Source organism: Fukomys damarensis, unplaced genomic scaffold (genome assembly GCF_012274545.1).
Source record: "Fukomys damarensis isolate Sample0158 unplaced genomic scaffold, DMR_v1.0_HiC HiC_scaffold_16, whole genome shotgun sequence".
Lineage (NCBI taxonomy): Eukaryota > Metazoa > Chordata > Mammalia > Rodentia > Bathyergidae > Fukomys > Fukomys damarensis.
Window position 1 is genome coordinate 26,682,606 of NW_022900928.1, and position 26,994 is coordinate 26,709,599.

The following is a 26,994-nucleotide window of genomic DNA, read 5'->3' on the forward strand; positions in this document are numbered from 1 at the left end:
AAAAAAAAAAAAAAAAAAAAGTAAAAGCCTGGGGATATAGCTCAGTGCAAAGGCCCTGGGTCCAATCCCCTATACGTCATAAAGAAAAAAGGGGGAAAAAAGAAAAAGAAAGCACTAAAACGAGGTATGCCTACATAAAAATGAATGAGACATAGACTCTCCATGGATTCATCAGTATCAAGCATAAACAAGTAATGGCAAGACCCACTAATGCTATAATCATAGAATGAGAAGTAGAAAGAGTTCTGCTTTATCAATTAGGTGCCCTTACCCAACTTAATTTTCCTAATTATGTTTCAGTTTCCTATCAATAAAATGAAAATAAAAGGGTTGGGATTTAGCTCAGTGGCCCCACGCCCGCCTTGCAAGCACAAGGTCCTGAGTTAGACCCCCAGTACCCCCCCAAAAAATGAAGATGAAAAGAATACCTATCTCATAAGATTACTGAGGAGTAAATGAGTACACATTCAAAAGTGACTGATAGGAAAAAATGGCACATGGCAAATGCCATAAAAGGATTTGTTAAATAAGTTAAAAACACTCCATTCCATAGTTTGTAATTATAAAGTTGATCCAGTTTAAACAGTTTGCCTAAATTAATATACAAAGCACTAACAAAAAAATGCTTTAAATACTTGTGTTTTAAATGAGAGAAAAGTCAAAATCTCTTTTCTCAGAAACCACCTAAAAGCAACAGAGTAAGAAATATGATCTCCAGTAAGAACAGGAGACATGTAACATTTAAGTGGAAAAGATGCCAAAAGGGAGACAACTTGGAGAATAAAGGAAAAGATAAGACATGAGATTCCAAAATTCAAAAGGAAAGAAGAGTATACTTCTTGCAGCAAACCTCCTGAGGTTACACAAAACTTAAATTCAGCATTTACAACAACAAAAACAGGGAACATGGTCTCTCAGAGGGAGCTTTCCTGTTCATAGTTTAAAGAAGTAGAAGAGACAGAACTAAATTAGGAATCACACAAACAAGCCAGGCCAGCAGAAAGGGGCTGCTGGTGTGGTGGAAAGATAGAGGAGCTGATAGCATCTTCAGCCCTGCTTCACTGGTTGATTTAGCCAATCTTCACTGGTTGGCTGAGGAGCTTAAAACTCTCAACATGCAACATAAATTGCTCATAAATAAACTTAACTGTAAACATGAAAGACAGTAACTAACCTTGAGCTACTACCACATGATATCCTAAAAAGTGCTACAGGAGAAAACTTCCTCTTTCAAAAAGAATCAATCAAAAAGGAGGAAACAAGATCCTTTCCTCCTCCTAAAGAAAAAGGAACAGGAAAAACATGGTAGACAAAACACACACATGAGAAAAATGCTGTCAAGGAACAAATACAATATGTAACCAAATATTTCAAATGAATTTTTAAACCTAATTTTAAAATAGGAGCAAATCCAACTTCTAGATAGAATCATAAATGTCAAGTTACAGTAATAATGTGCATCTTTGTCTTCTTGATCTTGAGGGAAGCTCCAGTCTCTGACCATTTAGTATGATGCTATTTGTGGACTTAACAGGTATGTTCTTTGACATGCCAAGGAAAAGTTTCTCTTGATGCATGTGTGGCCCTGAAGACTGAACCCAAGGGCCTTGCACATGCTAGGCAAGTGCTCTACCACTGAGTGAAATCCCCTCCCCTCTATTTTTACTTGGAGACAGTTGCCTAAGCTGGCCTCGAACTTGGCAATCCTGCTTCAGCCTCCCAAGCAGCTAGGACTAAAGGCATGTGCCACATGCCCAACTAACATTTCTTTCTCTCCCTAGTTTGCTGAGTCTTTTTATGATAAGAGTGCTGAACATTATCAAATGCTTTTCTGCCCCTGAGATCATCATTTTTTCCTTTGTTCTTATAATGTGGTATTATTTCATTAACTGATTTTCTTCACTTGTCCCATCTTGGCAGAGCTGGGAATCTCCTTGGTAGAGTGAGGCCCTGGGTTCAATGCCCAGTACCACACACACACACACACACACACACACACACACACCCACAAACACACAAGAAATATGTACTACCTTTAACTGCAAGGTATAAACTTCATTTGGTCATGGTGCATATCATTTTACAGTATTGTTGGATTGGTTTCCTGGTACAGTGCTTTCTTATTTATGCATTTATATTCCTAAGGGATTTGGTCCATAGTTTTCTTCTGATATCTTTGTTGGATTTTGATTATCAGGGCAATGATGGCCTCATCAAATATGTTAAAAAGGACCCCTCCTCTTTCACTTTAGAAGTGTTTGAGTAGGGCTGGTGTTAAGTGTTTAGCTTTTTGGTAGAATTCACCAGTGAAGCCATCTAGTCTTAGACTTACCCTTGCTGGGAGGCTGTTTGATTACTGATTCAATATCTATATTTAGTAAAGTTCTGTTGAGAGCTTCATTTGTGTACTTCTAGACATTTTTCCATTTCATTTAGATTATCTAATTTACTACATAAAATCATTCAAAGTATTCTCTTTACAATTCTTTTTCCATCAAGTAGTAATATCTAAACTTTATTGTCTGTTTATAGTTATTTTCATATCATCTCTTTCGCTTATATCAACTAAGGGTTTGTCAATTTGCTGATCTTTTAAAAGAATCAACTCCGGTTTCACTGATTCTCCTTACTGCTTTTCTATTTTGATTTAATTTATCTTTAATCTAACCTTTATTATTTTGTTCTTGATGGCTTTGAATTCAGTTTCCTCTTTTTCTTGTTTTTAAGGTATAAATTTAGTTTGTTGAACTGAGTAGTTTCTTCTTTGACTTCTTCTTTTCTCTCTCTTTTTTTTTTTCCCCCCCTAAAGACAGAGTCTCACTATGTAGTTCAGGCTGGCCTTGAGCACACTATGTAGCCCAGTCGGGCCTTGAACTCATGGCAATCCTCCTGCCTCCACCTCCCAAGTGCTAGAATTACAGACATATACCACTAAGCCTAGGCTCCTTTTGTCCTTCTTAACACAGGTAATTTACAGCTATAAATTTCTCCCCTCAATACTAGTTTCATAGCATACCACAAGTTTTGGTATGCTGTATCCTTATTTTCATTTGTCTCAATGCATTTTCTAATTTCCCTAGTGATTTCTTCTTTCATCCATTAGTTGTCTAGCAATGTGTTTTTATAGTCAGGGTTTTCAAGGGCATAGATTTAATACAGGACACATGATTTATAGAATTATTTTATAATATTTACAGAAGAAGTCAAATGCAGAGAAGTCCACACACAAGAGACCCAAAGAATCCAGCCAAGGGCCTGGGTCCCATGGCAATGTTCTGCTCAAGTCCAGCTAAAGGCCTACAAGCCCAAGGCAATGTTCTCCATAAGTCCAGTCAAAGACCTAAAGCCCACGGCAATGTCTCCTGCAAGTCCATTATCAACGATCTGCACCAGGAAGGCCCAGCGGCCAATGGTGGAAGCTAGAAAGCCTGTGCCAGTAGGATAAAGGATCTGTGCAACCAGGTTGAGGGATCTGCACTGGAGCCACAAAGCAACACTCAAGGCAAAACTCAGAGCTCCCCTGACAAGAACAGCAACCAGGGCCGGGGATTTAGCTAAGTGGTTCTGCCGCCTGCCTTGCAAGCACAAAGACCCGAGTTCAATCCCCGGTACCAAAAAAATACAAACAAAGAACAGCAACCATTCTGTGACAGCAAGGACCCAAGCTCCTCCAGAACAGCCAAGTTCACATGAGGAAAACCAGCCACGGCAATCTTCCCCAGGAAAATCAACAACACATGATCTTTCCCTCCAGTTCTCTTTTTATACCACTGGCAACAATCCTAAGGTGGGTCTTCCATGCCCAGAACTACACTGACTCAGTTCCAAGTTGACCATTGCAAGTTGATCATTAGTTATTCCACCACAGTGTTCACTTTTCATATGTTAGTAAAATTTCTAATTTTTCTATTAATTGATTTCTAGCTTCATTTCATTGTGAGCAGAAAAGATGCCTTGTATAATGTTGGTCCCTATAAACTTACTGACGATTATTTATGGTTGAATATACGGTCTATCCTAAAGAATGTTCTATGCATACTTGAAAACTGCTTTGTTTGATGGAGTGTTCTATGTATGTCTGTGAAGTCTGATTAACCATATTGTTCAATGGAAGAAAACAGTACAGAAAACCAAGATCATACAATTAGCAAAAAATAGTCTCTTCAACAAATGGTACAAGAACAACAAGTATTTCACATGCAAAAGAATTGTTAAACACCTATTTCATTCCAAATATAACTCAAGATGCATTAAAGGCCTAAATGTAACAACTATAAAACTGTTAAAATAAGGGTAAATCTTCATTACCCTGGATTTGGCACTGGATTCTTAGATGGGACACCAAAAGCAAAATCAACAAAGAAAAAACAACAGTTTAAATGTACTACATCAAAAATATAAACAAATGCCAATGATTTCCAGCAAAAGTACAATAGGTATAAGATGGCCATTTAACAAATGAGGCTACCTGAAGAAACTGGAGCTAACTTTATACCTTAAGGAACTAAGTATAAGAGCTGAAATTATTAAAAGAAATCATGGGGAAAACTTTGCAACACTGGAATAGTTAAAAAGCTCTAAAACAAGGCATAAAAGCACAAACCATAAAAGGAAATTTTGATGAAATTAAATTTCATCAATATTTGGAAATTTTATTCTTTAAAAGATATATTTAATAAACAATAAAGCAAGCCACAGACTAGGGGATAAAACATATCTGGCAAAGGGCTTGTATTTGGAATATATTTGAAAATTCTTACTGCTGAACAGTAAGTCAAACAATTCAAATTCTTAAATATGAACAAAATATCTAAATAGACTTTTTGTTTTTTGAAACAGGGTCTTGCTATGTAGTTCAGGGTGGCCTTGAACCCACTATATAGCTCCAGCTGGCCTTGAACTCACAGCAATCCTCCTGCCTCAGCCTCCTGAGTGATGGGATTAAAGTGTGCACTACCATACCCAGCTAGACTTTTTGTTTACAGAAAAAAATTACCCAAATGTTCCACAACAATGAAGCAATGCTTAATATGACTAGTCATCAGAGAAATTCAAAAATGAAACAAGACACAATGCCACTAACAATTACTAGAATAACTAAAGTTAAGAAAACTAACAACACCAAGTGTTGATAAAAAGGATGAGACATGACTGGAATGCTGATATATTGCTAAGAAGAATGCAAAATGGTAAAGCCACTTTGGAAATAATTTTGGTAGTTTCTTTTAAATTTAACAAAATTATGTCAACAGATCCAGCACTTAAGACTCTTAGGTACACTTATCCAAGGGAAATTAAAACATATGTGTATACAAAGATTTTCACCCAAATGCTTACAGCATTATTATTAGCAGTACTGTTATTGGACAGGGGATCAAACTCAGGACCTTGTGCTTGCAAGGCAGGCATGGTGCCATTGAGCTAAATCCCCGTCCCATCAGCATTATTTTTAAGTCAAAAACAGAAACCAAAAAGATGTCCATCAATTGATGAACGACTAAACTGCAGTTTTTCAGAACTTGCAATGGTTTGAGTGCCTGTCCCTTCCAAAACTCATGATGAAATTTAATTGCCACTGCAACAGTATAAGAAGCAGGACTTTTAAGGGGGTGACTCAGTCCCAATGGCACTACACTCATGGGTAGGAACTGATGTTATTATAGAAGGGTGAGCTTGGTCCCCTTCCCTCTCCTTTTTGCCTTTCTGCCACATGATGTATCTAGAGGGCTCTTACCAGACGCCAGCGCCTTGATCTTGAGATTTCCCAGGTACCAGAACTATGAGCTAATGAATTCCTGTTCCTTTTAAATTACCTCGTCACTGATATTCTGTTACAGCAGCACAAAACAGACTAACACATACATTTACTATGGAAAACTACTTAGCAATTTTAAAAATACATAGTAATATATGTTAACAGAGATAAATCTCAAAACCACTACGTTGACAAAGTACATTGAGTAAAGATGTCAAACACAACCCAGGTGTGGTAGCTCATGCTTGTAATCCCAGCACTTAGGAGGCTAAAGCAGGAGAATCTTGAATACAAGGCCAGCCTGGGCTACACAGCAAGTTCAAAGTACCTTACAATACATAGTAAGACTTTGTCTCAAACATCCCTTAAAAGAAAAAAAAGTCTTCAATGTATAATTCCATTTATATAAAATTCTAGGAAAGACACAATTATAGAAAGCAAAGATGAGTAGTTAGCTGAGACAGAAGCATCAAAGGCAAAAATATTTAGGATGATGGAAATGTTTTTGTTCAGTATGGTGGTGATCACTTGACTATAGAATACACAAGTATTAAAAACAAATTGAGGGCTGGGGATTTAGTGCAGTGGCACCACACCTGCCTCATGAGCACAAGGCCAATCCCCGGTACCAAAAAAAAAAGCAACTCTAACTATATACACTTAAAATAGATGAACTGTACTGTATATAAAATTATACAGTACCTCAATATGGTTAGGGAAAAAATAAGACATAAGAGGTAAATGCAAAAATAATTAGTATTATCCCTTGAAGTAATACTTCTTCAGAACCTACCAAACACTAAAATTTTGCATTTTCTGGTTTATTGTTTCAGAAAACAGCATGCTTCCATTTTTATAAGATTGGGTTAGGCTTACTTTAGGTGTTTCATCTGAAATCATTACCTGAATCTCTATTCTGGACCAAATAAATATCCATCTTCCACATTTCAAAGCAGCATCTTACTGTTAACTATATGATCATTTAAAATATTTACATTTCCCTGGTACCAAAAAATAAAATAAAATAAAATATTTACATTTCTATATATCTTTCTTAGACATCTTTGTTGTCCTAAGCTTTATGCTGCCACATAGTTCAATCAAACTGAAATAAATTTACATAAAATCTATTTATAAAATATAGATACTATTTCTTCAAGCAAAAAAAAATACTTTTCAAGAAAAAAGAAATGCCAAAAAAAAGGAAAAGGAAAAGAAAGGGCTTGAAAACAAGTCATTTTACATTTATGGAAATTTATTTTCAATATTAAATCTAATTACATCAATTTTATTGGAATTACACTGAATTTAATCTATAAGCTGAATAACTTGTATTTTAACTTGACATGTTATTTGTCTAACAGCTCCAAGAACCAAGTAATCCTGCAGAGGTGGTTTGTTAATAGCTTTTAAATTTTTTAAAAGCACTCTTGTATCTTTTACTTTTGCAATGCATGAAACAAACTACCTAAGATCCTAGTAAATAATAACAGTGCAAGTGCTAAAACAAAAATATGACATGTTTTATGTTATTAAACAGCCCCCAAAGGGTCTGACAGTCACATGTCCCCACTGTGCCCAGAACTCATTTTAAATGCAGGTTATAAGATAGTTGCTAGTGACTATCAGTGTAATTCCAGTCCAGTTCACTTGGCTTGATGCTTGGCATTAGTGAGAAACACTATGTACACTTTACACCTGGTACAATTAAACAGCACACAAGGTATTATAGCTTTACTCTAAACAGAAAAGAAAAAAAAAGCACAAACTTTACTAATTTAAAGCGAGAGCTAGAGTAATCAGTGACGAAAATCTAAATTATATAATATAGTTTCATACATTTAAGCAGAATACATTCATTTTAAAGCAGTCTAATGATGGACTGACTGAGCCACAGACACTGTTATGTAAAACAGTAATCATCCCCATCAGTAAAGCACTTCAAGTTTTTATTTGATAAGGCATGTCTCCTAAACACCTGATACTTTAGAACTGTCTTGGCTGCTCCTGGATTACTCTTATAAATGAAATTTAGAATTAGTTCTACAAATTTGATGAGAAAAGTCTTCTGATGTTTTTATTGGAATCAAATTAAACTTAAAAGCTAGAGAATTATTACCTTAATACAAAGCTTTTTCATCCATGAACACAGTATTTATACATTAATTCGGTCTTTTTTTGTAACCTTCACAGAGTACTTTTTAACTCTGTCCATAAAGTCTTGGCACAGTATTTAGGATTTGCTTTTGGGTATCCTTACTATTCAGTGTGTTTATTATTGCCCTTACAGATGGGATCATTTTCCTATTATTTTTATGCTTGGTGGTTTCTAGAGTATACAAGCAATGTTGATTTACTATAACACCCTTCAAATTTTTACTGGTTTCCTTATTTGATATTTATTCTTAGATGAATCCACCCAGAAAATCTCACTAGTTTTTAAATGATGAGAATTGTATGTCTTTTTAAAATTCTATATGCATGTATTTTTCACGTGTTTGTCTCCCTCCCCTCATTTGTACCGTTTCTCTGAAAAACCTTGACTGATAACATCCTCAATTCTAGAACAAATGAAGGGAGGGAGACTGATCTATTTCAAGAAACTGGCTCATGCATTTGTGGGGGCTGATGAGTCTGAAATCTGTAGGCAGTCTGGCAAGCTGGAAACTCAAAGGTAGGAGTTAACACTATAATCTTGAGGCAGAATTTCTTCTTTCAGAAACATCAGTTTTGCTCCTAACACCTTTCAGATTTATAGGACATTCAGATACTATAGAGAGTAATTTCTTTTACTTAAAATCAACTGAGTCACGGAAATCATAAATTTATTCATATTCACAAAATACCTTCACAGTAACATAAAATTAATATTTGATTAACCGAGTACTACAACATAGCCAGTTTAACACATAAGATTAACCATCACACATGTATTTGTTTTATCCTTAATTTTAATGAGAGAGGTCTTCTAAGGTACCAGCACTAAGTACAATAATTGCAATAGGTTTTAAACACTACCATATATAGTACCACCTGATTTTTATTATTGTTCCCTTCCTAATACTTTTTTTTTCCATTTTTTGGTATCAGTAATCAAACTGAGGACCTTGCACTTATGAGGCAGGCATGGCACCACTGAGCTAAATCCCTGGCCCCTTTACTTTTTTAAGGTGTATTTTGTTATTTTTACAATTTGTTGGTATTTAACACTAATTTAATACTAATCTTCTGTATTTCCTATTTCCTAACAAGTTCATTAAAAAAGTATAAATTCCCATACCCTACACATTTTGTATTTATGTGTATTCACCAGGAGTTGAACCCTGGGCCTCACATATACTAAGCACATGCTCTACCACTGAACTATACCTGCAGCCTCCACCCTACAAGCTTTGTTATATAGAACATTCACTGTCATTTTCATTATGATTTCTACTTTTTAGCAGTAGTTCGGTTTTGTGTTCAAATGCAAGCAGGGAGATGAAAGGAAAGCTTCAAGAACTGCTTGTGAAATTTTTCAAACAAATAACAAAGAGTTTTACAGTTGATACCCACATAGTTACTACCTAGATTCTGTCATAACATTTTACTGCATTTGCTTTATCAAATATGCATTTGCTTTATCCATCTCTCTAGCAATCCCTTAATCCATCTTATTTCTGGTGCCTTTACCACTTAACTGCTTCCCGGAGAGTCACTCAGGCAGTGTGTTTGTTTATGTACTATCCCAAACGTCCCTTGGGCAGGTATCATTTCAACCACTCTTTTTATACTGAATAAATTTGATAAAATTCATTTTATGTCATTTTATGTTAATATATTTTATATAAAATATATATTAGAAAAATTAATGGAAAATATGCAATTTTTAGTCACTCTGTAGTTAAATAATTGGAGTGGTTAAAGCAATATTGTAGCAGTAGTCTTCCCCTTACTTATTTTAACATGAATATTAACAAAAGTCTGAGTTTCATTTTATGCAAAATTACAAGTGATTGAATATATACATATTATGTGTTTATCTGAGTTTTGATAAATATACAATCCATGTAACCCAAAGCCTATCAGGATATAGAATGACAAGTATCTCTTGAGCCCAACCTGGGTGGCTTAGCAACTTGGCAAGACCCTGTGACAAAATAAAAAATAAAAAAGGGCTGGAGACATAATTCAATCCCCAGTACTGCCAATGACTACAGAATGACAATATCCCAGAAAGTTCCCTGATACAACTTTCTAGTCAATAACTACCTTTAACCTTCAAGGAAAACATTGTACTAATTCCTTTCAACCACATATTAGTTTTTGACTGTTCTAGGATTTGATACATATGGAATCATACATAGTTTGCTGAAATTTCATTTATAGTCTAATAAATGTGATCATTTTCCTATTTTAAAAGAATTCATTTTTGCTCTCTATTGGATATAGAAATCTTTATGTTTGTAACTCATTAAGCTTATTATAGAAGTCAAATCTGCTTTGTTTTGTTGTTGTTTTAAGGATACAGAGTCTGGATATGTTGTACAAGCTCCCTTAAACTGGCAGTCCTCCTGCCTCAGCCTCCTGAGTAGTTGAAATTATAAACACGAAACAATGTACTCCACTCAGAATTAAAATCTTGTTAATTTTTAAAATTGTTTAATATATCAATTTCAGCAAGAGGTATATAAAAGCCAGGGGAAGTGGCATACATCTATAATCCAAGCTACTCAGAAGGTTGAGGCAAGAGATTATTTGAGCACAGAAATTCCAGAAAATAAGAGCAATACCATGAAAGAAAAGAAAAGAGAGAAGAGGAGAAGAGAAGAAGAGGAGAGGAGGGGAGGGGAGGGGAGGAGAATGGAGAGAGACAAAAAGGGGGAGGGGAGGAAGGAGGGAAATAAGGGAGGGGAGGGAAGGAGAATAATAAAGATAATCAGAGGTATCCTAAAATCTCCTCCTACGTTTATAGCTTTTGCAATTTCTCCTAAGAATTTTATTTTTATATTTTAGATACATATTATTAGGTTGATAAATCTTGCTTATTGAATGTATAGAATGATTATTCCATTTATCTTTAAGTATTTTTATCACCACTAATGATGAGACTTCAATTCTACCTAATAATAATGTAGTATCATTTTCTTCATAGTGTTTCCTAGAGAATTTCACTGCTTTATTTTCAATTAGCAGATCATTATGCTTTTTAGATGTGTGTCCTAAGTATATTGCAACCTAGAATTTATTTTTTTAGGTTAAAAAAAAAGCAAAGTTGAAAAACAAATTGGAGAAAGCATTTCAAATAAAGCTAACAATCTGAAATATTTTTTTAAAACTCTAAGAAGTAAGTAAGATGGCCAGTATTGTGGTGCACACCTATAATTTACCTCAGCTACTCAAGAGGCTCAGGCAGGAGATTGCAAGTTTGAAGCCATCTAGGCAACTTAGTGAGTCCCTGTCTCAAAAACTAAAAAGGGCTAACGATACAGCTCAGCTCAGCAGTAAAATGTTTACCTCTGCAGGACCACACAAACATATACAAAAAAAGGAAGTGCACTAAAAGTAGTATATAAAATTACCTTCAGGCTATGTGTATAAAGTATACAGTATATGAAATGTGAATTCCATGCTTAGACTCAAATCTCATCCCCAAAATACTGTTATCTCATTTTATATATAAAATAACATATATGTAAATATTTTAAAATCTAAAAGCAACATCCAAAACACTTTTGTTCTCAAACATTTCAGACAAGGGCTACTGAATCTGCACATTATTGCCTGGGCCAGAAATAGAGACCAATAGAGACAGTGGTGGTGGTGGTGATTTGGCAGCAAATACAGTATAAGCAGCCATTTAAACAGATATGTTTGATTTATCAGTTTTACTTTTAAAATTTATAACAGGGGTTGGGGATTTAGCTCAGTGGTTTCAGCACCTGCTTTGCAAGTGCAAGGACCCGAGTTTGATCCCCGGTACCAAAAAAAAAAAAAGAAAAAGAAAAATTTATAACAAAAAAATGGTTACATAAATGTACAAAAATATGAATAAAGACATCAGTCACGGTGCTACAATATTCAATAATAAAAAGCAATGAAGTACTTTAGATGCTACAACATTAATTAACCTTGAAAATGAACTAAGTAAAATAGGCTGGTCATGAAGAACCACATATTATATGATTTTATTTATATAAATAAATATTGCCTACAATAAGCAAATCTGTAGACAGAAAGTAGATCAGTTGTTGCCTAGGTTTGGGCAACTGGGGAGGTAGGAGAAGATGACAAAGAGGTTCAGGGTTTCTTTTTGTTGTAATAAAAATGTCCTAAAGTTGATTATAAGTAATAGATGCACAACTCTGAATATACTAAAAGGTTTTAAAAGATACATATACTAAGTGGTTAAGCTGCATGAAATGTGAATTATATCTCAACAAAGTTGTTTTTAAAATTTCTCTGCCATAGTGAGATAATCTTTTTACGCAAAATTACAAGTGATTGAATGTATACATATTATGTGCATAATCTCTGCCAAAGGGTATAATCTAATACATCCAAAAGTAGAGGACTAAAATTATGTAGATATCACATATGTACAAATAATCTTAATTAAACATTTAAATATCTTTCTCCAATATACTTGAATAGACTTCCATTCCTAGACATGATGAAATAACTGATACCACACTGGCATTCCCTTCCCATATAACATCTATAAAAACTGGAAAAAAATACATGTCTACTATTCTCAGGTACTGTACAACAGGCAGAACAGAAGGCATGATCTATGTTCACATTTTCCCAGTACCATCACACGGAGATAGCCAAGCATGATGGTCCCAATGAACTGAGATGGAAGAGATCACAACTGTGGGCTAATGGACAGCTCAAATTTATATAAGACAGGGTACCTGAGAGGAGGCAACTAGCCAAAGGGTTAGCTCCCAAAGTATGCATGGGGGTTCCTTGAGTGCCTTTGGGTGAGGGCTGGGCTAAAAAATATCAGGGCAGGACCTATAAGGTCCAGCCAAGAGTCACTGCTGCATACCTGAGACCTGAACTGATACCAGAGGCAGTTCTCTGGTGGAAATGTTGGAACTTCAGTCTGTTCAGAATATAGACATTCCAATGGACACTGGGCACCCTTCAGGCAATTCAGCTGAAACTTCAGAAAGGTCACACACTAAAGGACAAGTTCTATAACAAAGAACAAAACCTAAATAGACTTATCACAATATAAAATAAAATCAATCCTAGAAGGCAAAACAATAAAACATTACCAACGTTGGAATAGGCAGCCAAGAGCTTTAAAATAGCTACAAATATGCTGGGTCATTTAAAAATACAATAGTAGAAATGAAAATTTAATTTCATTGGATATACTCAACAGCAGACAAGACCACAGAAGAAAAACAATGAACCAGAACATAGATCAACAGAAGATTTTCTGATTTGAGAAACAAAGAATATCATGAAACAGTTTAATGTATGTGGAACTGAAAGTTCAACAAGGATGAAGAGTGGAAAAGAAGCAGGAAAAAAAAATGTTTAAAGAAATTAAGGCGAAAAGTTTCCCAAGTTTGAAAAGCATCTATTTATGGATCCAAAAATCAGTGAGTCCCAAACAAGATAATTACTGACACCATTCTAGTCATCTCATACTCAAACTATAGAAAACCATGACAAAGATTTAAAAAGCTATCAGAGAAGCTAGGACTGCACCTCAGTGAAAGACCACTTACCTAGAAAGCAAGACTGTAAAAGACCCTGGATTCGATCCCTAGCACTACCTAAGAAAATAACAACAGGAAGAAAGTTATCAGAGAGAGAGAAACACTACATAGATGTGAACAAGTCATAAATAATAATTGACTTTTCAAGAGAAACACTGAAGGCCAGAAGACAAAGGTATGACCAACTTTCAACCTATAATCTTCCTAAGCCTCTTGAGTAACTGGGATGACAGCACTCAACTAATGTAAACTTTTTTGGTATCTGTTAGGTATAACAGACATGCAATAAAACATTTAATAATATTTACTGAATCACTTAATTTTAATAGAATAGGTAATATTCACACAGTTCAAAATTCAAAACATACAAAAAATGGTATACAAGAAAAAGTCTCTATCCCAGCCCCATGTTCTATCCCCCAATGGGAGGAAAAACAAATACCACTAAAATATAATCCAGAGGACATACATATTCCAATTGTTTCCTGTGGGACTACAGACATGGCAGTTTTCATAACACTAAAAATAACATTTTCTTATAAATTAGGATTATTTCAAAGCTCATAAAACAAAACATTGGGATGACAAGAGAGATTCAGACATGAATACCAAAAAGGAGATCAAATGGAATATTAAAATAAAGCATGCCCAAGGAATTCATCAAGAACATAAAATGAAATAAACAAAAACATCAGCTAAGAGTCTATAGATTAGTCCTGACAACACATGACAAGAAATCTGCAACACTGAGCAAAGGACAGGGTTACAAGATTCTGTGCCTAATTCCCAAATCATTCATTGAAAAGCCAACAGCCCGTTCCAGACTTATAAAACAAACTTCTGGTTCTACATCAGGTAATCCTAAAGACTGACATCAACAACATAAAATAACATTTGTAGGATTTCAAGAAACATGAGAAATTTGAAGGATTTACAAAGAAAAACACCAATTTGCCAAAACAGAACTCCTCAGGTAAAAGGTCTCAGATTTTATACTTCAAGAATAAACTCCCAATTCTCAATTATTAGGGCAACTATTCAGCCAGGGATGAGTCTAACTCTTATTTATCCCTCCCTTTATTTAGTTTAGCCACTTCACTTCTCACTTAATAAGTAAAAAAAACTCACAATTGCCTTCAGGGCCCTTAGACCACGACTTCTACAAATTCAGATGACCAGAAGTACAAGACTTTTAACCATTCCTATATTCCTAAGAAAAGCATCTTAAGAGGCAACTGGCCTCTTAGCCTACTCCCTGTGGCAAACAAAAAAATCTGTTTCCTGACCAACATGTAGGAGGCCCTGAATCAAATCCCAAGCACTGCAAAACAAAAATAAAAACAAAGTTCTCTTAACCTAAGATGCTGAATTCAAAGTGATTTGGATGCCGAGCATGATGATGCATGCTTGTAATTCCAGCACTGGAGAGGCTGAGGCAGGAGGATCGCCACAAGTTCTAGGCCAGCCTAGGCTACACAGTGTGTTCAAGACCAGCATGAACTATAAATGAGACCAAAAAATTTTTTTAATGATTTCTATGCTTGGGACAGATGGAATTCCAACAGTATCCCTCATATTCTAACCCTAACACATTTTTAAATACTTTGACAAGAACCAAAAATGAATAAACTGGAAATGAATCCATGCAACAAACTGGGCCACCATTACCTTATTTCTTGGCAAAGATCCACCTCCAAAAAGACCTTCTCAGCCTCCTTTACAGCTAGGCAAGCATGGGCATAAGAAGCAAATTCACTTCAATAAGGTATAAGGGAAAATCTGTTAGAAAAATTTCTGATAAAAACTTTCTAGCTTAAGGGAGGGAGGCAGGGGGAAATTGCCTAAGAGCTAATTGTCTTTCCTTCCTCTTCATTTGCATGGAATTGTTACATGAAAATATGACTGGAGCTGCAGAAGCCATCCAGCAATGATGAGAATGCTCATTACTAACATGTAGAAAAATGGAAGGTACCGAGGACTGCCAACTTTGGTGAAAGAGATGTTTCAGCATCACTTGAGCAGTTTATCTTTGAGGCTCATTACATTTCTTAACCCAGAGGTTATGTCTTTAGATAAGTTGCAGGCCATAATTTTTATTTGATACTCTCAATTAGTTAACAAAATTACAGCCTCATAAATTCACAGAGCATCTATTACATTCTACATGTTGTGCAAGAGGCACTTTACATGCATTACTTTAATTATTAAAATAAACCCATAAGGTATTATAATTATTATCATTTTTAAAGTTGACAAACATGAGGCTCAAAGAACTTAAAGTGATTTGTGTCCACAGTTGATGCAGTTAATAAAAGACTAAGTTCTAGGCTTCCTACCAAGGTGGTTCACCTCTACACAGTTCTTGTTCCAATTCTACCACACAGATCACCTTTTATCTCTCATATTTATCTGTCAAGGGTGGTTAGAGAGACCAGGTCAAGGAAAAGTGCACACAAAAATTATTCAATTTATCTATTCTCAATGTTTGTGGTGACTTTACTACCCCTTACCACTTGGCTCAGGAGAATCTCCTCCATTCAAGTCTGTAAATCATAAAATAACTTCACTTGCAATGGGTTACAATGACTATCCCGTGCAAATTTTTAAAACACCAAATTTTAAACCTTAGAAGTAAGTAAGTATCTATGAGTTATGGCATATATGCTAATAAACCATTAAATCACAATAGGCAGAGGTATCTTCTGATTGAACTTTGCAGTAGTGAAAAGTGAAATAAACCAGACTCAGACAAGTATTTTATGTTTTCCCTAATATGTGGAATAAAAAAATGCATGAAAGTAGAAGGGAGAGTATCATTAGATTAACAGAAGGGAAATAAGAGGGAGAGGAAGGAGGTGTAAGGGAATGCAATGGGAAGATGGATATGTTCTTATTACACGCATGTATAAAAGTGCTATGATGAAATTCAGTATTTTATAAACAAAGCACCAATAAAAATATATTTTAAGAAGGCCAGGAATTTAGCTCAGTGGTTCCACCACCTGCCTCGCAAGCACAAGGTGCCGAGTTCAATCCCCGTACCAAAAAAATATACATATACATACACACACACACACACACACACACACACACACACGTTTAAGAGATTTATTTTATTAAATAGGCCCTCTCAAACTATATTCCTCCTCTGCCTCATATGCATATCCTTCTTTGTCAACCCCCAATAACTGACCATAATACAGGAACATATATTTAAATTTTAAATTCATTTAATCCGTTGAAGTCCATCTTATTTTTTATTTTTAACAAATTTTTATTCTCTCACAAAAAAAGTTAAGAACTGTGGCCCTCAATCTAAAACAATTCTCCCTCACAAGATTTACATTGCTGCTAAATTTTAATCTGAAAGAACATTGAGAAGCAGTAATGATTGGCAAATAAATGAAAAAAGACCTGAGTCAGAAGCCAATATCCTATTTTCGGCTTTCACCATCAACACCACTGACTTCAACACAATTCTTTTATGTCTAAGAAATACAAATGCCAATTAAATTGATACAATATCTTATCACTTACACTTTTATTTACATTTATTAAAAGAGCTCTTTTAAACTGGTTTAGTCAGTTTTAGCACATCTTACTCTTATGTATAAGAAAAAAGATAAAATTAACTGGTTCATAAAATGGTTACATTCAGAGTTGAATTACATTTTTCACTTCTGAATCACTTTTTTAAGTCAGTCATTAATATACAAGTTTTTCCATATATTATCATCTTCCATGTTATCAAAAGCTCAAATGATTCAACATTTATATTCTATTATCGCTGAGATTTTTTTCAATCCTGCCATTGCCTATTCAGTTCTACACACTTAGATACAATAACAACTTCATCACTTAAGAGTTCATCAAAAGCAACTCTAAGATGCGTTTTCATCTAACAAATATGAAGAATGTAAAAAAAAGTGCTTATAATTGTTGAAACAGTTATCTTGAATAAGACAATTTTCTTCAAAGACTTCAAGTTCCCCTAGTAATTGTAGCTATTGATACTGAATACCTACCATGTTTAGCATTTCACATACCTCATTTAACTTTTTAAAAAGTAAAAAAAGTAAACATTAACAACCTTTTTTTATAAATATGAAATATAAGGTTCAGAGGAGCTTTGTAATGTCCAAGATTACCTACCTAATAAGTGGCAGAACCAGGTTTCAATATCTGGTCTACCTTCAAAGTCCTCATTTGTTCCACTAACCTTAGTGGTTCGCTAAATATAACACACCTAAGAATCGCCTTGATGAAGCTACAGCCCCAGTGATAGATAGAACACTAGCCTAGCAGAGTGAGGCCCTGGGCTCAACCCCTAGCACTGAAACAAATAGCTGACTAACAGATCAATGTATGAAGAAAGAAAAGAAAGAAAATATACTGATTAATAGTATACATTTTGAGAAGGAAAGTATTTAAAAATACAAGACCCATAATGAATTCCTTGGACAAAAGCTTGGGAAACACAAATGTAGAGGAAAGTTCACAGTCTAGAAATCAGAAAAAATAATTTAGAATCCTCATCAAAATGATGTTTCATGTCATCTATGAAAAAAAAATCATAGTATCACCTGATACTATATAAGGTTCTATAACTTTTCCGCATTATATAATAATATCCTTAAAATGTCTGCTAAGAAGGTACTTTACATTCTGAGTCCCTGCAAAAAAAAACAAAAAACAAAAAATTTTTCTTCCTTAGCACATAATAAGGACAAGCAATACTAAGAAGGAAAGGACACAAGCTCTAGAAATTAGAAAATTTACTTGGTAAGAGGCTTTGAAAAGCAAAGAGAGAAAAAAATTAAATAATAAACTAAAAAGAAAATAAAGCACATTTTTCTAGTGCTGACAGCAAAAGTCAACAGGAAATGCATCAGTAAAAAACCTCCCAAAGCATGGAATGTCCTTGATTAACAACAAATGAGTTTATCTTTCTTGTACTTGTGCTCCCAGTACACCAGCTTCCCAATGAATTTCTGGAAGAAATGAATTATAGAAGTGGAGGAGAGTAAAGGAAACAAACTACTATAGTTGGCTTCCTGCCCTCAAAATTCCTGAAAATAAGGACAGGGATGAGAACTCTCGCTACATCCATCATAAAACTCTTGTGTTTGTAGCTTAATCTTTTATACATTTGTGTTTTAACTATTTTTTTAAAGTCATAAAAACTTTTCTCTACTACTCATTTCTTAAGAATCAAGTCAGCCAGGCATGGTGACCTACTCCTATAATCCCATCTACTTGAGAGGCAGAAATAGGAGAACTGAAAGTTTAAGGCCAACCTTAGCAATATATCAATATACTTTCGCAAAGTAAAAAAAAAGGGGGGGGGGCTGGGGACACAGCTCAGTAGTGGAGCACTTGGACTAGAATGCACAAGGCCCTGGGTTCAATCCAGGAAAAAAAAGAGTAAAAACCCATTAAACTTACTGGGTGAATTCAACTGAGCATAAAAGTGGCAGAGGGAAAGGTAAGGAGCTTTGAGAAAGTCTAGGGAAGTAGTGGGAACTGCAAAGTAAAGAGAAATGGAGGCAGATTCTATCAATGTAACACATTTTAAAGCCCAAATTCAAAGCTTGCTAATAATGGGGGGGCGGTTTACTGGGGATTAAACCCAGGACCTTCACTTTGAACTACATTCCAGTCTTTTTTTTCTCTCCCTCCCGCTTTAAAACAGGATCTTGCTAAGTCATTAAATTGCCTAGGCGGGGCTCAAACCTGTGATCCACCTGCCTCAGGCTCCTAGAGTGCTGGCACTGCTGGCATGAACCCCTATACTAGGCTTTCTTATGATTTTTTTTCCAAATGTCACCCCACTTGCTAGGACAGATTAGAAGAGCCAGACAAACTATATCTCCCTCCTCAATGCAGCTAACATCATGAATACCATGAGCAGACAAGTCTCTACTTTCAACTCAGTATTACTGGCTGAGCATCCCTTACTTGAAATACTTTGGACCAGAGGTATTTCAGATTTCAGAGTTTTTCCAATTTTTTAATATTTGCATATGCTCAACCTTTTTAGTGGACAATTTCAGATTTTCATATGACATGCTCAATATGTATCACTGAAGGAAAAAAAGGAAAGAAAAGAAAACAAATCAGAAACATCTCAACAGTATTCTATTCACAGCTACATGGGAGTGAAGTGACTGCTTTGAGACCCATCTTTCAAGTCACCTCATGAAAACAGAGCTTCTTCCATATCAGCTTAAGAAAAAAAAGTTTATCATGATAGCTATAAATCAGGATTAAAAGAAAATCAGATGGAACTAAAATTTCCATACTCTCATCTCTAAAGAAATTTTCATGACCATGTTCAACATCTAAAAAGACACATAACAACGAAGCTATACCTACTATTTGCCACAACATGACACATTAAAAACGCATATTCTTAGAAAGCCACTTACACTTTGTAAGGATTTGAAGTGAAAATTCCTGTGCTTTTAAATAGCTTTTCATACTTCTGAACTGATAATAGATTTAATTTTATGTGCAACTTTATTTATAAGCAATATTTTGCAAATTAGTAATATTAAATAATTTTACTTTTGTTTGAACTACAGTGTTCTTGATTACTATAGCTCACACAACTTTACTACTAAAAAATCAAAACTTAGGATTCAAAAATAGAAATAAGGATCTTAGGCCAGGGATGTAGCTCAGTGGTTCCCCCACCTGCCTCGCAAGCACAAGGACCCGAGTTCAATACCCGGTACCAAAAAAATTTCTAAAAATACAGATCTTAACTTTTTTATCATATACTATTTTTTTATTGCTATGCTCCTCAGTGAAAAGCATGTGCTCCTCAAAGATGCAGAAAGCAGACAAACAGAAAAGCTTCTTCAGCTGGAATTTCCTTATCTTCAAATGCTTTGAATGGATTCTGGGAGTCAACTTTTGTTATTGTCACTAAATTTTAAAATATATAGTACATACTGTTTACATACATATATACACATATATTCTAATTTTACTGAAATGGAATGCTGAAGGATACATTCATGTGAATAGAGCTTTCATAGATTTTCAGGACTGTTACAGCTTAAATGAAGGTAAAAATGTTGGACCTAGTTTAAAGCACTCTGTAGAGTGTAATCTGCAAAAGACAGAGCTTGGCTTTGCTCATTTCTGTACCCACAAACAGTTGCTTGCTTATGCTTAATCAATTTAGAAGTCAACTTACCAATTTGCCTCAATGTAACATGTTTGAAATTGGGAAGGGGCTGTGTATGTAGCTCAGTAGTAGAGCATACTAAAATGGGTTCAATTTGCAGCACTAAAAAATAAAGAGAAAATAAAAAGATAACTTGGAGGTGTTCCTGCTCAACTGAATGTCAGTTTCAAATATTTCTATTAATGTAATCAAATTTATGTATATAACCAATATAGCATGTATAGGAAAGGCCTGGCCTTAAGAATTTTTAAAAGATGAACAATAACCTTATTTATTTGAGGTATATTTTACATGCTTATTGAGTTCATGGGCAGCATAAAACAATTATTCTGACAGGTGTGGAAGTGAATGCCTTTATCTTAGCATTCAAGAGCCTGAGTCAAGGGGACTGCTATGCATCTGAGGCCAGCCTGGACCACACACCGAGTTTAAGGCCAGCCTGAACTACAAAGTCAAACCCTGTCTCTGCTTTTGCCTCGCAAGCGCAAGGATCTGAGTTCGATCCGCATACCAAAAAAAAAGAAAAACCAATACAAGATACTCATAGACAGCTGTAACAGTACATAAGGTACAGTACTGTATTTTTCCACAAAGAGAATGTATAGCTTTTTCCATTGCATGAAACCAAAGAAAAATTTTAGAACCTCATTTGCTCTGTACGGTAAGAGAGGAAAAAAAAATCATTGTTTCCACAAAGTTGAACTATGTAGTAATATTTGGTAACACATGCTATGGCCACCTTATTTCATAAAATGTATCAAACTCTAAGGTCTATTTGAGCCATAGCAAACACTAAGAATTAAAGCTCTTAAGGCAGTGGAACAGGGAGAGCTAACCTCATGTTTTAGCAGATAATACAATAATCTATTCACAACTATATGGCAATGAAATGAATAGAAGGGCACATTGTTTCTTTTAAAATAATCTGTTAATCCTTAAACAACTTCAATCTCCGCATTTACATTTTGTATATAAATAGAGATATACTCTACCTCAAATAGCACAGTATATTTAAAAGTGTCTACATGAATCAAAGTGTAATACAAGCTCAACAGATTATCCTACAGTCACCTACAATGAGAATTTATAAAATATCTCACCAAGAACAAAGCAGGTAAATTTAAATATATCCAGTAATATTCATTGGGTAATTCTACCATCCCAAACAAAGGGTACAAAGATACAAACTGGGTAAGACTTAGCTTCTAAATTCAAAGCCAGAAGTATATGCAAAATCAAATTCCTTTGAGATCACAAAGAACAATTAACTTCCAGAGGTAGTGGTAACTTAAGTTGCCAGGTGAAAAAGTGGGAGGAAGGGTATCAAAAGACAAAGGGAAGAGCAAAAATAAAATCACAAATACAGAGTACACAAACAAGCAGATGCCCTAAGTGGCCACAACAGAAGAAATAAAGAGGATGAATGCATGGATTTGAAACACTAGTAAGTAAGCCAGAAAAGAGCCATGTAAACTATGACAAGGTGTCTGACCTTTACCCAGAAGATCAGAGAGAACTGAGAGATAATGAAAATCAACCAATAACTAACTGGTGGCAATGTGGAAGACAGATTAAAAAGAACAGATTGGGAGACAGAAGACACTGCTGTGATAATTAGGATATTACTATAATAATGTAAACAGAATGCGATGGATCAGCAATAATACAACTAAAGAGCAGTAGCAGGAGTAACAATCTACATCAACTTAGCTTAACCTATGCTATGTCTAAATCCACTATCAATTGATCTGCTCCATTTTTAAGAGTGACCACCACTATTGCCCCATTTTACAAAAGAGAAAACTGAAGTTTAGAAAGATTAAGTCATTTTTTAAAAGTAAGCACACATAAAAGTGTGACAAGGCCTAGACACGAACCTAAGACTGATGGATGCCAATGTCCATATTCTTGACCTTAGCCTCCTATATCAAAGTGCAGGCAAGAGGAGAAAGAAAACAGAATGTAGGGATGGGGATTTAACTCAATGGCACTGCATCCTGTCTCGCAAGGGCAAGGACCTGAGTTCGATTCTCAGTATCAAAAGAAACAAAAAAGAATGTAATCAAGAAGTCTTTAGAAAAAACAATCAGTAGGATTTAATTACCCATGACCTATACCCCACACAGAATCTTCACTTATAATTTTGTCTTCCTGAAACGATTCTGAAAATTGATTACTATCTTCATCTAGATTTCTATTAAAGTATACTGGTACACTTAACAGATGTTCAAAGTTATGTTTAACCAGGGCCAGGGATTTAGCTCAGTGGTACTGTGCCTACCTTGCAAGCGCAAGGTCCTGAGCTCAGTCAATCAATCAATCATGCTTAACCAGATGAAGAGTTTCAGATATTCTGTACAGGAGTTTTTAAATCTAAAAACTTCTTTCTAAGGGCTAGGGATGTGGTTAAGCAGTAAAGCATGCGTTTAACATGAAAGAGGCCCTGGGTTCAATGACCAGAACTACTTTTTAAAAAATCCCTGCTCACACCTGTAATTCCAGCACTCAAGGATAAGGCAGGAGGAACATAAGTCCGAAGTCAGCCTGGGTTACACAGCAAGTTCAGGGCCAACCTGAACTACGTAGCAAGACCTGCCACAAAACAAAAATTTTTTTAAGGCTAGGGTTGTAACTAAGTGTGAAGACCCTGGGTTCAATCCCCAGTACTGGAGAAGGAAAAAAAAGTCCTGTACACATAAGAAAATTACAAATAAAAAAGTAAGGGAGAAAGAGAAAATAAACACAAAATCAAAATAGAGTACTTTTCAGGCAGAAAAAATGACAATCCTGGTATATCCAAGATTGATAAGGCAGATTTATATACCTTAATCAGAAACCCTAAAAGAAGGTACTCAGCAGCTAGGCATGGTAGTGTATATCTGTTTTCTAAGCACTCAAAGTTTGAGGCAGGAGGATTTGAAGTTTGAGCCCAGCCTGGGCAACTCAGCAAGACCCTGTCTCAAAGTAAAGGGGGTGGAAGGACCACAACTGCATATGTTGATCAGTGCAAAAGCCCTGGGTTCAATCCCCAGTAATATATGCACATGCAAACACACACAGAGAGAAAGAGAAAGAAGTATATAACAAAAACGTATAACAACATATAGTTAATACTTTTAATGAAAACGTAAATGTGAAGTTACTATGCCATAATGAAAACAGGCAACTGAGGAGGCTTACAGGCCCAATGGCAATTTGATAACTATATTAGTAAAGAGAATAAGAACTGCAGCTGCTCTATTTCAGCAGGCAAAGTATCTTCCATCCTTTCCAGAAATATTTGTTGAAGTGTCAGTTTCTACTATGGGATTGTTAAAATAAATGGCATTTCCGTCCATAAAATAAATCATACTTCCTACTATAAAGAAAAAAAAAATTTTTTTTTGCAGTACTGGGGATTTGAACCCAGGGCCTTCATGCTGAGCTACATCTCCAGTCCTTATTCACTTTGAGACAGAATCTTGCTAAGTCACTAAATTACCCAGGCTGGACTCAAACACAATCTTCCTGCCTCAGCCTTGCAGAATGCTAGGATTACAGGCATGTGCCACCAAACCCAGCTTAAGACACTCATTTTTACAATATCAGTATTTTATTTATTATATTCAAAGTTAGCTCAACTACAAATATATGTAATTTTTTAAATATGTAATTTTAATAACAAAATATGATCATAGTTATTCACCAAATTAAATATTCAAAGTGGTAACTGTCATATTTAACAAACAGTACATAATTAGCATATAATCATCTGGAGTTAACTAGTTCAGCCAAAAAAATTGGCCACTAATCACAGGTGTCAATTTAAAAATCTGTGTAAAATTGTTAAGGTCAATAAATAATTGTAGGGCTGGGGATTTAGCTCAGTGGTTAGGTGGCCTGCCTTGCAAGCGCAAGGACCCGAGTTCAATCCCCGGCACCAAAATAAATAAAAAAATAATTGTGCAATTCAGTGGAAAGACACAAGAATTTTTACTTCAGTGATTATAAACTGACTGACAGACTTTTGTTTTACATAATAGTATGTGCACATTATAAGTTTCTCCATTGAAGGAAAAAAGTTTGTATTGTGTTAGTTCCAGTTATAATTTCCAGCTGAGTCAAAGTTCTAACAGCCTTAAAGCAGGAAATCCAAAAGGAAATTCCATCATCAGATCCTGGGGCTTTCAACTGAAAGGTTCTTTGAAACAGAGATATGGAAGCTCTTAAACTATTTACTATAACCTTACCTCATATCTTCAAGCAAATCACATTCTGCTTGATGTTTGGCTTGAAGTTTTGTCATCTGCTCAACTTGAATGTTTTTCAGTTCTTGTGTAACTTTCACCTAAAATATACCATATATTTATGAAGGCCTTATTACAACATGAATCAAAAAATTTCTTAAGGAAAACACTTAATATTTGTCAGAATATATACCTCTTGCTCATCTCTCCCTGAAGACCATAAACGCACTCTCATCTAGTTTTATTCCTTGATGAAAAAAACAGGCTGAATGAAAATATATGAGTATAAAAATTACAGATTAAAAGGTTGCAAAATAAACTGCCAATCATTCTATTTCATGCACAAACTCAGCACACATCTAGCTAGGTCTTACAGTTTTAAAAGAGCCTGTCTTCTGTTTCTTTCAAAAAATACTCAAGACCTTAACCACCAGGACAGGTGAACAGAGTGCAGGTGGGAGATGGAAGCGTAACAGTACCTAATACCTAGTAACCAAAATTTACACAATCATGAAACGATACGCAGGAATCAACTACATAAATTATTTCATAATGGCTTCAAGAAAGCTACTGTCTGGGGACGATACAACCCACTCACTGACAGCACATCAAATCACAATCTCCTCCTCACAAAGGAGAAAGCAAAACTGACCTTCCAGCATATGCAAGGCTTTTAAACTAACACAGCAAGCCAGGCCCCGTGGCGGCTCCACTTCAAACAGTGAGAACTGAAAATGCCAGCTGGCCAGAGCTTGGCTCCACCAGGTCGGACCCCAGGACTCCGGGTTAGGATGATGGAATCCTGGCCGCTGGAATGGGGCTAACCAGAGGTGTGGGGGTATATTAGGAAAAAAAAAATAAGGACTCATTTAACTGGAGAAACCCGGATTGTGAAAGAGAAAGAAAAGGAAGCAGACATGGGCGAGTTAGGCATTCGAAAGGGAGGATACAAGGGCCTCCATCCAGTGTCCAGAGTAGACACTCGGTATCCATCTGCTGGATTATAAGGACAAGGACACAACCTTGGCCCCTGGGAAAGCGAGCAAAGGGAGGAGCGGGGAAGCTGCTGACAAGCCAGGAGTGCCCATCACTCCCACCCTGGCCATCCAAGCCCAGATTGCGGGACATACACCACGTAAGCCCGGGTTCTTGCTTTCCTGGGGACAGCACCACCTCCTCCTTGCCCCCCTACTCGGGGGCGGGGCAGGAGTGAGGGCCGAAAGGCAAGACCCTTTCAATTTTTAATTTGCTTTCCCCTAGGGTAAAAGGGCAGTGACTAGTCCAACTTCTTTTCCGCAGTCCCGTGGGAAAAGCAGGCCAACCTTTCGGGTTAGGCTAAAAAATTCCCTGCAAATTTGCAAACGGGCGGGGGTGGCGACAAGCAGTTGGAGGACTCCAACCTGGTGCAGACTAAACAATCATACACGCACAAGGCTCTGCAGCCACCACCCCCCCACGTCGTATCCCCTCGTTACACCCCGAGAATACACTTTGCAGCGGACAGCACTGCTATGCTGGCGCACACGCGCAAACGCACATCCGAAACTACTGTAAAATGCCTGGGGGGTCTCCAGGACGGTGGAGGAGACCAGCTCCGGACACCCCTCGGTGGGAAAGGCACCTCATAAATGCGTCCCCCGCCTAGCGCCAACAGCAACTCAGTGACAAGCCAGAGGCGAGAAGAGTCACGGCCCCCTGCGGGAAGGGGGAGGGGGCGCAGAGGTGGCCCGAGTCGCGTTCCTCGTACGCATCCCACACCCCAAAACCCCAAAACCCCCTGGCTGCGCCCTACCTTCCTCGGCGGCGGCTGCATGATGCTGAAGGGACATCAATCCTCCCCTGACGACGGCGTAAGCAAGGACTAGGATGAGGAGGGCTGGTGAGGAGGGGTCGGCCCAGCGAGCGAAGGCGCGCGTGTGTGAAAGGAGAACCCGAGGAGGAGGACTCGCCCCAGAGGCCAGGCCGGCGGGCAGCAGGAAAACCCAGGATCCAGTGAGTGTGGGGAAAGAGAGGAGGAGCACAGAGAAGGCCTGCGGCCCGGGCGGCCCAGGGGGTGTGTGAGGGAAGGAGGCGGAGACCGCGAGGGGGCGGGGGCCGGGA

General features: G+C 36.4%; 1 protein-coding gene across 4 annotated transcripts in view; it reads right to left on the minus strand.

Moving 5' to 3' along the window:
- Fchsd2 (FCH and double SH3 domains 2) overlaps positions 1–26,988 on the minus strand; it is a 282,704-nt gene extending 255,716 nt beyond the window's left edge. For 2 of the 4 annotated variants that reach the window (XM_010603233.1, XM_010603234.1), the window contains exons 1-2: positions 26,687–26,988; positions 24,898–24,995 (exon numbers count right to left, since the gene is read on the minus strand). In XM_010603233.1, coding sequence (XP_010601535.1) covers positions 24,898–24,995; positions 26,687–26,707 — 119 coding nt within the window. In that variant the 5' untranslated portion in view covers positions 26,708–26,988. Of the gene's footprint in view, positions 1–24,897; positions 24,996–25,087; positions 25,160–26,686 lie in introns of those variants that run through there. The other 2 variants (XM_010603232.2, XM_033764200.1) reach the window with 1 other exon arrangement.
- Positions 26,989–26,994: the final 6 nt, after the last annotated feature.